This window comes from Sparus aurata, chromosome 11 (assembly GCF_900880675.1).
Source record: "Sparus aurata chromosome 11, fSpaAur1.1, whole genome shotgun sequence".
NCBI classification, from domain to species: Eukaryota; Metazoa; Chordata; class Actinopteri; order Spariformes; family Sparidae; genus Sparus; species Sparus aurata.
In genome coordinates this window covers 22924967-22941225 of record NC_044197.1, presented here as the reverse complement: position 1 = coordinate 22941225, position 16259 = coordinate 22924967, and the positions used below count along the sequence as shown (strand labels likewise).

Genomic DNA, 16259 nt, shown 5'->3' with positions numbered 1-16259 from the left:
CAGCTAGCTGGTGTGATACTGTCATCAGCATGACAATCAGCACCTTTGGCTGTTTTGACGACAGAGATGAGGATCTCAATGGGGGTGGAGAGGGATGGGACCAGTGCAACATGTAGAAAGACTAGATGCACCAGTTTAAAACTGTGACTAAGGTTAAATCATAATAATTGGCTAACCGTTTCTGCTGCTGTCACTGGACGTCACAGCCACATTGTAGAGAGGAAATTGAACATTAGAGAGTAATTTGTCAGCGTTATGCTATGTTATAAGTAAACAAGAAATGCAAGCACACGCACACCATCCTTCTCCCTCTTTGTGTGGCTCAGAAATGGAAAAATGTGCATCTATAATGCCATAAAACGTCAGTGTCACAACCAGTAATGAATGGCCATGGCCAGATGGGTGTTCAAAGAAATCCCCCGTCTGAGTCACTGCACGGAGTTAACTACTCATACTGGAGCAGGGACATGACCTCAGCTGTTATGGCATTTCAGTATCACAGTATCATAGGCTATACAAACCTAGTGAAACACACATGCAATCTAGAGGAAAGCTTCAGATGTTGGCTCTTTTTACAAGCACAGTAAAAGTAGCAGGATAAAAAGCAAGTCCTGCAATCAAACATTTCAAAAAGTACAAGTAAAAAAGTAGGAATCAGAAAGTACTCTCAATTAATGACTTAGTGATTACTGTGATTACCTTACTATTTTATATACTGTTGGGTTATTTCATCTATAACAAAATACCAGTGATAGAATGTAAGTACATATATATATAGGGAAAAGTTTGAAACAACGCTGCATACCACAGAATCTGTCTTTTTAAAAGTCTTCCTTGAATGAAAGTAAAGATGTCTTGTTAAAACATTACACAAGTATCAGATTTAAATGCATGCACATTGCATATGTGTATTAACTCGATATCAAAAGTATACTTGTGTATACTTGTGTGTGTGATGGAATGTAACTAAGTACATTTGCTTAAGTACAGTACGTAAGTACAACATTTAGGTACTTGTTCTTTACTTTTTACTCACTTTATTATTTTGAGAACTTTTGTTACTAGTTACTTTGTAGACTGCATACAGCATCAGAACCAAAGTAGTGCATTTTAAGATCTATTTATTTTTATCAATGATTCAAGATTTTTTAGAAAAGTAAAAAAAAAATGAAATACTTTTACTAAAGTAATATTTATAACACAATATCTTTACTTTTACTCAAGGATGACTTTTGAGGACTTTTTACAACACTACATGTAAGTGTTGTATCCTTTTTCGATATTCTGTTTTCTCCTTGTGAAGTTTAAATGGCAGTAGCACTCCAAAGTTGGACTGGTATTGATGTCATTCCCTTTAAGTTTAAAATGACAAAAGTGTGGATTTGTTGTACACTGACTGCTATGACAATGACAATTAAAAGCACATACTTCATCCAATGACATTTACTTTTACCAAAGTATTATTTTAACAGATTATCTTTACTTTTGCTCAAGTATGACTTTTGGGTACAAAATAAATCTGTAACTACAACTGTCAGATAAATGTAGTGGAGTAAAAAGTGCAACATTTTCTTTCTGAAATGGAAGCACCTCAAAAACTGTACTTTAGTACAGTATCTGAGTAAATGAACTTAGTAAACCATCACCACTGGCTATAACTAGGAATGAATCTCCAGTATTTAGATTTGTATTAGACTAACTGTGATGGATTTAAAGTATATTTGCTTTACGAAAGTTTTAAATTTTGAAGCCGTTAGAAATGAACTCAGAAAGTAGCTACATACATGGAAAAGGCACTCAAAACACACACAATTCTCCTCATAATGCACGGAAATCCCCCCACCTTTTGTGACACGTGAACAGGCGGACAGACGCGGCACGTTTTGGAGCCTGATGAGGAGGTGGCTGTCTCACGGTTGTGATAATGAAAGGTATCCAAGAACTCTGATGATGCAGAAAGGTTTGCTATCTCATCTGCTAATTGTGAGATGCCAACGCAAATTTGACACTGACATGACAAATTCATACAGTATTTTACTAGATTGGAGTCAAGGGGATGTTGATACTAATAATAGAAATTGACAATAACTGGTCAGCATTTCACCACATGTTGCGTTCACTGCCAGGGAGTGTAAATGCTTTATGTGCCACGTGTTTTGTTGTTAAACTGTATGTCTGAGTGTAATTTCTCACTGTATATAATCCTTCGTCCACAGACATGCTGTGAGTAGCATTCATTTGTTTATCAAGGGTGGCCGAGTTAAAACTGTACAGTTTGTTTTCAGGAGTCAAATGTCTTGTGACCGGAGGCTTTTCTGCCTCTCCTCCTCCCCTCACCTTCTGCCCCTCAAACATAAGCCCAGTGGTAGCAAACATTACGCAAGCCGCTGGCTGCCGATCCCTAGCCAGGGGCACACGGTGTGGTTGAGGGTTTAGCAGGAAAACAAGATCACACGTCGTCGAAGAGCAGGGAGGTGGGTCTGTGTCACTACAGGTCAAAAAGAAGTGGGATGGGCCATCATAAATAACTTCAGGTGGTAACGTCCCCATCTCTGCTGTGAATGGCTCTCACCAGGAGACACTCAGGAAGGGGGTCCTCTTTAAGGGCAGACATTACTCCAGTCTGAAATATCATATAACAGAGGTGTGTCTCTGTTGTTGTTCATGGTGGCAATACTGCAGTTCAAGGCTTGTCTTCTATGATATCCTGATAGTGTATGACGATAAAGCTGTAGATTATTGCTATCTCGCTCAGAGGATGTATGTATCTGCATCACTTCCCTGTGTTTGATATAAGTTCTTGTGAAGTTAATGTATAACTTTACACTGCAGCTGCATGTTTCAGCAACTCACTAACCCAGCAGTGGGCCAGTCAGCAGAAAATGCATGTTGTGCAGTCAAACATTGTCCAGAGCTATACAACCTATTCCCTGGCCTCACATTTTCCTGAAACCCACGGTCAGGCATACATTTTAAATATGTACTACATTGGCTCTGATGCAGCGTGATGAAGTAACTAGCAACCAAAGTTATCAGATAAATGTAGTGGAGTAAAAAGTACGGGACTTGCCTCAAAGATGTAGTGGAGTGGAAGTATAAGTACAATTATCTCAAAGTTGCACGAAACTGCAGTACTTAAATAAATGTTATATTTCATCACTGAATATGTGATATTGTCAGAAAGTCTGTGAGAGGATTTTTCAACCGTAGAGCCTCCAAAGTAGAACAACTTTATGTTTTTAAGTGTTCATGTAACCCCTTCTAAACTTACTTATACAATACCTGCATGTATCGCCATGTAACAATGGATGAACTCCGACTGGTCGATGGTCATTAATCCCTGATCTCTCCCATTAACAGTGACACAGGAAAAGGTAAAAAAAAAACACACTATAAGACATTATTGTAAAAGATCAAGAGTTAGTGAAAAGTTCGTCCCACGTGTTAGTGATTTTTACATTGATTTACTAAAGGCAGGAAATTAGTTTTCAAATTTTGAATATTTTCTCGGGCTGGTAGATTTTGTCCACCCCTAATACTGACTCCATGGATCGGGCCTCATGTTGAAACAGCCCGAGCAGCAGGATTTGTTTCATAAACATACCTGTGATATCTTTTACAAACAGTACGGTCCTACAGGCTATATGCATCTGTGCACGTGAACAAGCATTCTCCTGCAAATGTATTCATGAAATGCACGTCTGGCATGTCCGAGTAAAACTGTCAAAGACCGAGATGATAAGTGTGTGAGAAGCGGCCTGCCGTCTTACACTGTTAGATTAAGTTGCATACTTTTATGAAGGTCACAGTGCCCCCAGGCGCTTATTACACCTTTTCTAAGAAACCCTCTCAGTGTAAACTTCCTAGAAGGACGCAGCCTCCAGTTAGAAAGAGGCCGCTGAAAGCACTCCAATATTCAGCAAAACTCCTTTAACACAGAAAGAGCTGCCAGGGATTTTGCAACAGTTTGTTTTGTTCCAACTTTGTTTCTGTCGTGCTCTTGAAAACCTTTTGCATGCTTTTTTTCCACTCACTTTGCTCTCATTACATAACTGTGTACAGCAAGTATTCTGAAATAAATCGTGTTTTTTAAATTTCTCCTCTCAGATTTTGGCTAATGGGCCAACTGCAATCTGTTATTAGTTACTGGCACACAGTTGAAATGTCAAGTTAGTTCCATGAAGGCCGGGCTGTAGAGTTTGTGTCACGATTTTCAAATCTCAGAGACACAAGGGTAGGTGTTTACGTGCAGTGAATCTTGCACTACTTTTCAGAAAATAGGAAGTGAGAAAGGCTTAGGACATGTTGTAACAGCTACAGCTTGTTTTTTTTTAATGACTGTGGTAATCAGCCCACGGAGGGACACTTGCACGTTCACAACAGAAAGGGAAGTTGCTTTTTTCTGTGGTTAACAAAGACATGGAAACATTCTGTTCAGATTCGACGATAGATGATGTGAAAGTCATTAGAATACAGATTGAGATAGCCTACGTTGTTACGTTGTAGTTTGATTTTATCATCCTATAGTGGAGAGTTGTGACAGTTACGTCCGCAACTGACAATTGTTTTCATTGTTTAGCAATCTGCTGATTCTTTACTTGATGAATTGTTTGGCTTGAGTCCTTCAAATAGCTGTTATCATACCGTGAATGATCCATAACCCACATATTTCTATTTTAACATCAGGCAAGACTGAGAAAGAAAAACATTCTTAGAACGGAAAAGCTGGCATAAGCAAATGAAATACCTTTCCTCTAGCCCCCCTTTAAATATCACTTGTGCTTTCTAATGTGTGTCTGACGTCATTTTTGCAGGGAAAAAAGTACAGCTGCCACACTAAGTTCCTTAGAAAAGCATCTTCTCCTTTATTAAAAATTCCAGACTGTATAGATTTACAATTTGCAATTTTCCATTTCACATGTTGAACTAAGGCGTCTCCTACTTCACTGTATAGTCCGTTCTTGGTGTTGGTGCACTGGAGACCTTTTGAGAATAGAGAGTGGGGGGGGGTAGACACGTTTTTGTCAGCTAGCCTTGAAGTTAGCGTCACCATGGTTCCCTCGACAAAAAGGCAGAGGGGCTCTGTGTGAATTCTGTGATGCGCGGGAAGCTGGTCGTTGGTCCATGCTAACCGACTCCATTTCTAAACTTATGTTAGCAGCTATTAGCGGTGCGGGAAGAAGTCCGCAGCCCAGCAGCATCAAACAACTTCGGCAAATTGTCCACAAGCTTGTATAGACATTTTTCATGTCACGTCACAATCTGCTCACATACGGCCGATAAAAAAGTGATGAACGCGCTCAAACTGCTGAAAATGGTTGCACATAGCTAATTTAAGGCTATTGCTACATTTACGATGTGTACGCTTTGTTCAGCGACATAATCTACACAAATCTAACTCCACTTTCATGATTTTCGAAGCATGAATGCAATCGGCGTAGAAAAAAAAACTTTAGGCTACAACGACTTCTAACTTATTTCCATATTAGGACTCCTCAGTACACCACTCTATCGGAACCAGGATTGTCTTCCAAAGTGATGTCACAAATCATGCTTGTAGTCCCGCTTCTTGAAATCAGATTTTCCACAAGTTTTACACTTTAAGCAACACAGATGTGAAAACGGCCTTGCAGTGTCCAACTCTGTACATGAGCCGTTCTGCACGGTGAAGCTCAAACATTCAAGGGCAGCAACAAGGAGAAAAACAACAATTTAACCAGAGAGGGACTTTACGGACGACATCCTCTTACTGGAACCTTTGCGGCTCTGCTTCCTAAAATCATGCCTGTACTTTACATCTCTGCCAGCTACAGCATTCATGAGGCGAGTGAGTCACACAAACCCTCAAAACCGTTAAGGGTGTGTGCCCGTTCCAACATTCGCTGAGTCACATTATCTCCCGAACCCTTTTTCTCTCTACTTGTAAATAATCACACTTGTGCCATCGAAACAACAAGCAGACACTGCTGTGTAAACCCTGACTGAGCTGGACAAGCTTCAGTCTGATTGGACGCAGCCTGAAAACCTTCCCCTTGTTTTTGTACCCTTTCCAGTACTTTCTTTTAATGTCTTGCAAACTGCAGAGGCCTTCAGGGCCGCTCGGTACATTCCGGGAGAGAAAAACACAGCAGAGGGAGGAGAGAGCGAGAGGCGGACACAGCTCGTCTCACACGTAACAGACAGCGCACAGTGCCGTGTTCGAGAGGAAGTGACTCTGCTGGGAGGAGGGAAAGAGGAGGGACAATCCTGTAAGAGGATCAGGTTTCAGCAGGCAATGAGGTCATTTCAGTTGATGTTATTGGGGCAGATAGTTACATCATACTGGTTTGTTAAGACTTACATTCAAATGTCAAAAGAGTATCTTCTTGAAGGAAGGAGGGAAACTGTAGAGAATATATTCCAGCCAATACACTACAACAGTATGACTTTACACAAGTACTTGTACACTTTGAGTATTTCAATTTTTAATGCTGCTTTATACGCCTGCTGTACTGCAACTCTGAGCACCGCTCCATTTATCTTACAGCTGCAGGTACTGGTTGCATTTGATAAAACCACACAGCAGTACAACGAGTTGGCTTCAACTCCGCTGGCATAAAAATGCTGCATGTTTACGTGTCAGTTGAGCTTGGCTATGTTAGGGTTGGGCAATATGTCGTTATGGTGATATGAGACGTATCGTCTTAGATTTTTGATACTGTCATATTGTGATATGGCATAAGTGCTGTCTTTTCCTGGTTTTAAAGGCTATTTAAGGCTCCAATACTTTATCTTTTAGTCAATATATCAGCATTACCAATGATTATTTATCAAAAGTGTTACAGTTGTCCCTAAAATTGTCATACTGTATTGTATGTATTATAATTGGTCAAAAATATAGTGATATTTGAATTTGTCGCCCAGTAGCAGCATTTATGAAGTGATTTTGAGGAGATATAACAAAATATTTTCCATTTTCTTCTACTTTATTCTTCTCCTCCACTGCTATTTGGTGGCAAATATTGTACTTTTTACTTCACTACATTTACTTAATAACTTTAGTTACTAATTACTTTGCATATGACATGCTGCATCAAAGCGGGTGCATTTCTAAATTGATGTATTCTTATCTGCTATCAGATTTAGACAAAAACAAGAAACAAAAAACAGACGCTACAATCAGAAAAATGCTGAATATCAGATCCAATAATTGCTCTTAAGACAATGTATTGCCAGATGATACCTTTACTTTTTCTTTTACAGGTATGATTTCTGGGTGCGTAAATAATATTAAAGCATCAAACAAGATGTGTGAGTATGATTTTCTGTTACTTCTTATATTATCGAGTATCTGATATCGAATGTCATTATCAAAAATACAAGTTAAAGTAAATGATACGTGTATTTACATGTATGTATACTGTTTACACTGATCCATCGATTTTCTGCCTGGTTGATTTTCAGATTCTATATTCAGCACTTCTGATTGTCGTGTTTCTTTTTACTTGATTGCTGAAAACATGAATCAATAAAAAAATGATGGGGCATATAATCTGCAAAGTAACTAAAGTGATCAAATAAATTTACTTGAGAGAAAAGTACAATATTTCCCTCCAAAATGTCGTGAATTAGGAGTAGAAAGTAGCAGAAAATGGAAATACTCAAGTAAAGCAGAAGAACATCAAAATTGTACTTAGTTACGGTATTTGAGAAAATGTGCTTTGTTACATTCCATCACTGAAAAATTCATACAATTCTTAGTACATTTAATATGTTCAATAAGTTGCAATTACACCTGTTCTTTTAATTGAGTAAAACTCTGAATGATTACTAATGTAAATCAATCCTGAATACTTCTCACACCTCATACTTAGTTGGCAGAAGTTATCTTGTGTTTGTGTTTGCGCTGTGAGTGTTTCCTGTGTGCACGACTGCTGCTCATTATTCACATATTCTGAACCAGTGTGACTGGTAACTTCCTCTAAATCTGACCAACAATGTTGTTCTCAAGCCTATTGATGGCTGCTGTTGACCCAATCATGCAAAGCCGAGTTCATTCAAAACAAAAAGTCTCTGTTGTCATCACAGTACAGTCTGGCCTGTTTCTTATATAACCAGCTTATAGTCAAATCATTAACCTGAATCAAGTCTAGGAGAGCTCCATTTCCCCCCTCCATCGCCATAACTGGGACATTGGGCAGATTGCGTAAGTGACACAAAACATTTACTGTAACATTTCACTGTTTCACCACGGACAGGTTTTGGTGTCTGCTGCCACCCGGTGGACAGTTTCACACTGTACTGAACATGTGCCACCACCCGAGTTTTGTCATGTGAGGTGTGAGTCTCGTGTGACCTTCAGCTGCCAAGAGTGCGACTGAAGGTCTGCAATGAACACCTGTGGGTTTGACATCTGAGAACCTGCCTTATGGCCTGAGGCCCAAAGTGTGCAGTGACACAGACTTGATAATGTGAGAGTGACCAGCAGGCAATTACTGTATTTAGTTCATTTCCAAATATGTATGTGACTTTTGAACAGTACCAGGTCCCACATTTATTTAGATGCCTGAAATGGTCTTTAAAACCTTAAAAATTTATAAAATCAGAAAAATATTTTTTTCTTTTTTTCCCTCATTGTTTATTTAACATTTGTCATAGTACTTTATCTGCCTGAAAAAAAAATACTACATTGACTGCTCAGTTTCGAGTGGGAAAACTGATTGAACTGTTGACCATTTCTCAGAAAAACCTCAGGGGAAAAAAAATCAACAGATGATTCTGCACTGCACAGTGCTGATTTAAATATTGATTACACAATTCAACTTATAATAGAGTAGAGAATATTTTAATGTAACAACATATTGATTTTATAAATGTACAGTAAGAAATCGTACTAATTTTAGATCATTTTAGATGGAAAGACAGAAGCATCCTGGAATGATTGAGATTCAAATAAAATAGAAAAACATCAACACAAACATACACCTCTTAATACTGAGCTCTGATAAAATGTTTCAAAAGGAACAGGAACGCCTCATAAGACAAAGTTCTTGGTTAAAACCTACAATTTGTGGCTAAAATAGATTACAGTACTTAAATATAAAAATAGACTCTTTTCTGAATTTGTTTGTTCTTTAAGTTCTCCGCTGCAGTCTTCTACATGGACGGATGCGTTTGTCCGGCGTGTCGACAGGTCAGGTGTGCTTCCTCAGTGACACATCCGAGCGGTCATCTCCTTCTGCAGACACAAAGCACACATAACAGCAGGTTAGAGTAGAAAAAGTATTCCTAATATGCTAAAACTCTTTATGAAGGAGTAAGCAGGTTCTTTAAATGAAATGTATTAACTCATGAGGAAAAAAGCAACAGATACAGATTTGAAAAAATTAAACCAGAAGTGTCAAAAGTACTTAAATGTGCTGTTGTCGCGGCTGTTCAGAAATAAACAAAAAGGAACACCACACACTACATCAGAACTAGAAGCCGCTGGATGTAAACGGCCAATAAAAACATGTAAAAATACCCACACATGTATCTCCACTGCAAACATCTAGTTTACTGTCTAAACCTTCGGTCACACAGGCCTTTGTTACAACACGAGGCAGAGAACTCACTGTATAAATCACCTACAAAGTGTGGAGAGGTCATTAAAAATCAATTAGCAATCAGCATGCAATCAATCACAGTATTACATCAGTTGAGGCTGTAAAGCAATTCAGCCTGACTGAGAAACTTATCTTGTAAATTAATTATTTCAACGGATACGCAAAAAATAACATTATCTAAATTAATAAGATACCAGCATAAATGTGTCTTTATAACAAATGACACTGTAATTATATACACACACATAACAAAAGGGCCCCAGCCAGGGTTCTATTTCAAATCAATGATTTTTGCTAGGGCTGCTTACATGCAGATCGAATATGGTGGCTGCATCCTGTTACACAAATGATGGCCACTCGTAAGTAGCTGATAAATGTGTCTCCTACTTTATTATCCTAATCTAACATCTTAAAATTATTGCAAGAGGAGTTGATCTCATGTTGCAAATCACTGCTTACATGTTGCAATTTCCGCTGCAATCACGGTCTACAATCCCTGCAATAGTCATCTTGGGCAAGCCAGGACACTCACGAAACACAGGAGACATTTGGCTTTTGTCCGTACACACGTGCATATCAGCCCAGCGAAGCAGGGTTTGCCTTTCCGTTACAATGAGGCCATCAGCTGGAAGGTGTGTCTTTAACTAACGATGCACAGGTTAGTGCAGCCACAGAGGCTAGTCTTGTCTTGAGGAGTGGTCAAATGAGCGCCTGTAAATACTCACCCTCACCACAGTATTGTCGAAGAATAGCAGCTAGCACAGCTCCGCTAATTTATTAATAAACACTATTCATTTCCTATAATTCTTCACAATAATAGTCCCCAGATATTTCATTATTTAAAAAGTCCTATTTTTAAGACAATTCGTTTTTTTTAGTTTTATTTCCAACTAGTCGAATCTGACGCTTCGGGATTGTAGGACTGATCGGCCATCATCCAAAAGCTTTCTTTGACGAGTTGGGAAACCCAGAGCATCAATATTTGTCGAGTTGGGAAAGACAATCAAACCTTTACTAAAAATAGCACCTCTAAAAGCTTTAATTATGAGGTTGAAATGTGGGTTTTTTTCACCAGCAGTAGCGTAACACAACTCCTGTCTATAGCTGAAAGCGAGCACAATGAAATAATAAAATAAAAGCAGACATCTGAAAGTATGAACAGAGACTGAGGAGAAAAAGTGAACTCCAAACCACAGAGCTTCAGTTGAAAGCAACAAATCTTTACCTTTAACTGACAAACTCTAAACACAGGACCGGTTGACCCCGTACTTTACTCTGTCCCATCTATTTAAGCTTAATGGGGATTTATGTCAGCATATAAATTACAAGATATAGGTGAAATGCCCAAGATGTGTTTCAGTTAATTAAGAAAAAGTGTCTCTATTTAATAGTTTGTCCTCTAGGGGGTGCTGATGAGTTTATTTTACTTCTGTCAAATGTACCGTTAATGCATTATCTTGGTGGCAATTCTTTTAAAAATGTAAGTGATTATTTATCAGAAAATGTTACTGTGTTTTCATTCATCAAATATCAACATCAGCCTTAAAGATTGATAATCTGTGAGGCTCTACTTTTTTATTCTATAATGGACCTAATTGCAGTTTAGTAATCACATGTGCATATAATGGTATCTGTTTGATTTATGCTCATCATACAGTAACTTTATTCATGAGCGACAACGCTAACTTCCTCAGAAAAAGCTGAAAACTCTGCTTCAGGAGGTCCAGGGTCGAGTGTTTGATATCTCATTATTTCAAAGCGCATCAAAGCTTTTATTCACATATTTTAGACCTAATCTCCGTTTTAGAGCTCATCCCCTCTTTGACTCACCAGGGGCTCCAGCTCTTTCTGGTCCGTGAGGTTGAACTCAGTGACAAAGTAGTAGTAATGCTTGTAGCAGGTGTTGACGTGAGCTTCGGCCCCCATCTGGCTCACGCGGTCAAAGTGGTGGATGTAGACGTGGACAAACACCCGGAACAGACGAGACAAAATCTTCTTAGCCACCTGCATGAAGGTCTTAGGGAAGGGAGTACCTGAGAGTCAGACAGATAGAGACAGGGAAACGCCACGATCAATCCACGATGACCTTTGGTTACTTGCTTCCCAGAAAGGAACATCTTTGAAATATCGATGCAGTTAAAACAGCTCTCACAGAAGATTTTAACAACATTTTCAATGTGTTTCTTGTCCTCTTTTGTCCCCTGGAGCCCCTCAGGTCAGATTCCAGCATGCTTAAGAACCCAGCTCGTGTCAAGTCATCCGTGAATGGAAACCAACATGACTTGGTCCGGGGGATAACCCTCACTCCAAGTGATTAATTTAGTATGTCGTTTTCCTTTGACTAATTCAATAATATTTCAGGAATCTGTTCCAGAGGACAGACGCGTCAGAGGTCGTCTCTATTCATAGCCGCCTGTACATTGTGTGACCCATTTTTAAATCCACTGCTTGGATGTTTCTGTAGTTAGTCAGATGTCGAGCTCACACATGCACTGAGCAGCAGATAGAGATAATGGAAAACCCTGAATGCTACAGGAGATTAACTGATAGTGTTTGCTATGTGCACACTGAAGGTAATCTGACAAATGTGGCCTTGCAGACTGAATTTAAAACATCTTTGGGTTATCTCTTTTAGAGTGAGGCTTCAGATTTTAAATGCTTCATCTCATTTTAAAATGTTTACATGGTGATCGTTAAAGTGGCATTTTTGGGGGGTGTTTCATGCGACTCGTGCTGAAATGAATGATTCTATTGAAAGAAAGATTAATCATCAAAAAGTCATTTAATGTGCAACAATACAAAATGTGTTCATGTTCCAGCAACATTTGGGCCATTTTTTTTCCTTTGTGTTTAATAAATATGTTTTCTTGTTCCCAAAATTAATCAGTATTTCATGTGACAATATTCAAGAGAAATCTGATTAAATAAGCATAACTTTCTGGAGAATAAATGTGTTGTTTTCAGCTTTTCTCTCCTCTAGGTGTTAAACGCATAACAGATCTCAACTGAGAGAGTTCTTTCCATTTTATATCATTACTTTGAGCTCTCGTGATTTGGTTTGGGCACTGATCAATATTATCTGAGCAAGTAACTAATCCGAGTAGCCTAACTCACAATAATTTGTGACGTCAGGAGTCTGTGCTCATTGTCTATGAATGGGTGAAGGTTTGGTTTGCTCACAAGCAGATTTCACTATCTGATTCAGAGAATGTGAAGCTATCTCTGAGATCCTTTACACTCGGTTTTCTTGACAAGTTTTAGAGGACACAAAACCAAAAGGTCTGTGACCTAATTCTGGATAAAGAGCCAAAGTCTTAACATGCCATCTGTAGCTACTCTCAACACTTACCGACATTGGTGGGGAAGATGTTCTCATTGTTGATTTGTACCTCGATCCAGTCCATGAGCAGGCTCATGTATTTGGGGGCTGACAGCGCCGTCGGTCTCTTGTATTTGTGCTCGTCCTGCCAGCGGTATTCGTACTTGGGACCCCCGGACATGACGGGGCAGGTTTGATCGGTGCAGGAGTCGCTGATGGTGCCGTAGATGAGGTTGATGCGGTTGAAGAAGTCGACCACGTGGACGGCCACCCAGTCGTTGAGGTCCTCGCCATGGGGCAGCTGCACGGCCTGCTTGAGGTCCAGCCCAGCGTTCAGAGATGCCTGGGCCTTCTTGTGCAGCTCAAAGCGCTGCGTCCCGGGCTCAAACTTGCGCTTGGGCCGGAATGTCCTGTCTTTGTTGAAGACTTGTTTCAGGGCCATGGACATGGTTGCATGTGTTGGCGGCGGGCAATTTGTTTGAATGCTTCTGGTGAATTATTTACTGTTGAAATGGAGGCAGTCAAGAATTGTGTCAACAACGAGCGCAGAGTTGTTGTTATGGATTGTCTTGTGGTATTTGTTGCGACTCAGTCTGTGATCCTGCAGAGGCAGAAAGGGACAGAGTTTAATTAACAGATGTACAATTTCACTGACATTCTGTCAAGCCTGGAATGGATGGCGAACCGACCTACAATCCCAATGCATCAGTATTTGACAACTTTTTTTTTTTTTTTTAACAAATAGGTACTTTGATCATCTTTTGTCTATCACATGTCCAAAAATAAAGAGCCCATGTATATTATAACACCATAATCAGGTTCAGTTTATGATCACAAAAAGATGCAAACCCAAGTTAAGCCTGAACTAGGTATCATCTTCTTTAAGCTTTTATCTATTGATAAATTAATCAGTGAGCAAGTGAGCTTTTCAGCTCTTTTACAAACTCCCACGCTTCTCAAACATAACACATGAGAGTTGATTACACAATAAGAGCATCTGTGTCCCAGTTTTTGCACTGTCTTGGGCCTAAAGTTGCATTATGTAGTAAAATATGAGCCCCTTGCCCATGTCCTCAGGCAAACATTAAAACGTCATAGTGTGAATGTTGCCATTAACAAAAGATCTGTCGAGATGAAGCCATAAATGTCTGGTAGAAGAACATAAATGCATTGCAGTAATAATAATAATAATAATAATAATAATAATAATAATAATAATAATAATAATACAACGTGACAGTTTAGTTTATTATTCACTAACTGAGGAGAAAAGTGAGCATGTCTGAGATCAGTGTAATCCTCTACATCTCAGCGCAACGACAAGTCTGAACAGTGACAACAGGAAGGCTTTAAATATGAAACATCGTGTTGAAGTGAACATGACTCATTTCCTCTTTCGGGCACTAATTCCGCCGTGAAACCAAGAATCTGCGGAATGACAATAAAACCGACTCAAACCGTCTGTTACTGATATAACGGGGCGCTGCTGGGTTCCTTTAGACAACAATAACGCGATACTGCGCAGTTCGTGCCGTTTTGCGCACACTTTACAGGACGAAAGCCAGAGATTAAACAGCAGGGCACATGACGACTGGACCAAGTTTATTCGTGACGTGACTGTCGTTAGCTAACTCGGTCCGACTTGTTGCTTTCAGCTAAAAAAACGCAAACCCACACCGAATAACAGATGACTAACAGGCGTTTTAACACTCAGTCCACATCACATCTTCCACATTAACCGTGTTAAAACATCCATTATGTCGGACGGACGATCAAACGGTGACGAAATGGCTCAGTTGAGAGCCACTTTCCCCAACTTACTTGTTCCGCCTTCCTGTTCCGTCAGTTTCCTTCGATCTTTTATCGAAATTTGTCCGGTTACCGATCGATAGCTTCAAGTCAGCCGCATGCACAGACTACATTATGGATACACTGTGCGATACATGTTGAATAATTACTGTTAATTCAATAAACATGTCACTTTAATACAGAAACTAACGTCTGACTCCTCCCTACGAAACGAAAAGTACACCAGTGTCAGGCTCGAGACACTGACACTGACTTCCGGTCAGAACCCTTCAAAATAATATGCCTCTCTGTCTTCATATTGTAACCTAGCTAAAATAAGAAATATGATCAAGCACATGTATTAACTATAAATTAATACACACTTATTATAATTAGATATCGTTATTTAGATAGTTTTATTGTTTGGAGTCAGTTATGGCAGTACATTAATTAAAAAGTCATTTAATGAGTAAAAATAAAAATTTTGCCCTTGTAAACCCTTAAAACAACACAAAAAACAGGTTACTAACAACCCTTAGTCATTCAACACATTAATTCTTTTTTTTTAATTAGCATCAGTGAAATAGTTCCCAAAAATCAAAATTACTCAGTACCTTATGAAACAATATTCAAGAGAAATCTGATGAAATAGGAACAGCTCTCTGTAGGATAGATGCTTGGTCTACTTGGTTAAAGCATTACAGCTTCTCAGAGTTTGCTGCTTCTGTCTGTTTTATATTCTCCTAATTGATTGATTAAAATACTGGCAATATGAATATGTACTTATATTTTCTGAGACGTTTCTCGCCTGTTGCTGGCTGTATGTGGAAAAATGTACATTTGAAAATGTTACTAGACAATAGCAGTATTGTATGAAATCCTGATCTGTATAGAAGACATTAACTACGGCCCCCTTGAGAGAGTATGAGGACACAAGGCATTTTCAATATATATAAAGGGGTAAAGAATTACCTCGAAATGTACTGGTGCAATTTTTCAAATGATCTAAAAAGTAGGAAAATAGCAATTAATCTGTTTTTATTATATTTTGTCATGTTAAAGATTTTTTTGACACTTGCTGTGTCTGTATTTTCCAGTGACTTTAAGGTTACTTACAAGAGTAGGGCTACATTGTTCCTTCTAATACTAAAAAAAACTTTAATACAGGTCTTTAACTTGCACTGAGGCATTTTCCAATGTGGTGTTTATAATTTTTCTAATCAAAAACGTTTGAACCCTGACTGCACGATACCATGCGTAGGTTTACTCCGTTAACACTTTGCGCCATTATTTTGAAGACTCATTCCTGAACTTCCGGTGTCGTGTGCCCTTCAGTGTTGCCTGGCAGCTCAGGGGTGCTTCCTCTGATAGTCAGTGAATGGCAGGAGGCATCCTGACTATCCTCATTTATCTTATAACACAGTCATTATAAACCACAATATGCCATGTTTTAATTACTGACAGGAAAACTAAAGGAAATATCTGCGATAAATTATTCTAGATAAGCAGATCAAATCTATTCACAGCCCTTTCACTTAAGTATTTCAACACACATTTAAACTACTAGT

General features: G+C 39.0%; 1 protein-coding gene and 1 long non-coding RNA gene across 2 annotated transcripts; one reads left to right on the top strand and one right to left on the bottom strand.

The window, feature by feature from the left end:
* The first annotated feature begins 5892 nt into the window (after positions 1 to 5892).
* Positions 5893 to 12463, top strand: LOC115591666 (uncharacterized). The gene is made up of 3 exons (XR_003985988.1): positions 5893 to 6279; positions 7243 to 7290; positions 11792 to 12463. It is a non-coding gene; the product is annotated as an uncharacterized LOC115591666 (long non-coding RNA).
* mob3a (MOB kinase activator 3A) lies at positions 8806 to 14962 on the bottom strand. The gene is made up of 4 exons (XM_030433844.1): positions 14725 to 14962; positions 12934 to 13504; positions 11415 to 11617; positions 8806 to 9217 (listed from the first exon to the last, which is right to left on the bottom strand). Exons 2-4 carry the CDS (start codon positions 13349 to 13351, stop codon positions 9188 to 9190), a joined length of 651 nt encoding a protein of 216 aa, XP_030289704.1. The 5' UTR covers positions 13352 to 13504; positions 14725 to 14962; the 3' UTR covers positions 8806 to 9187.
* Between the last annotated feature and the right edge of the window lie 1297 nt (positions 14963 to 16259).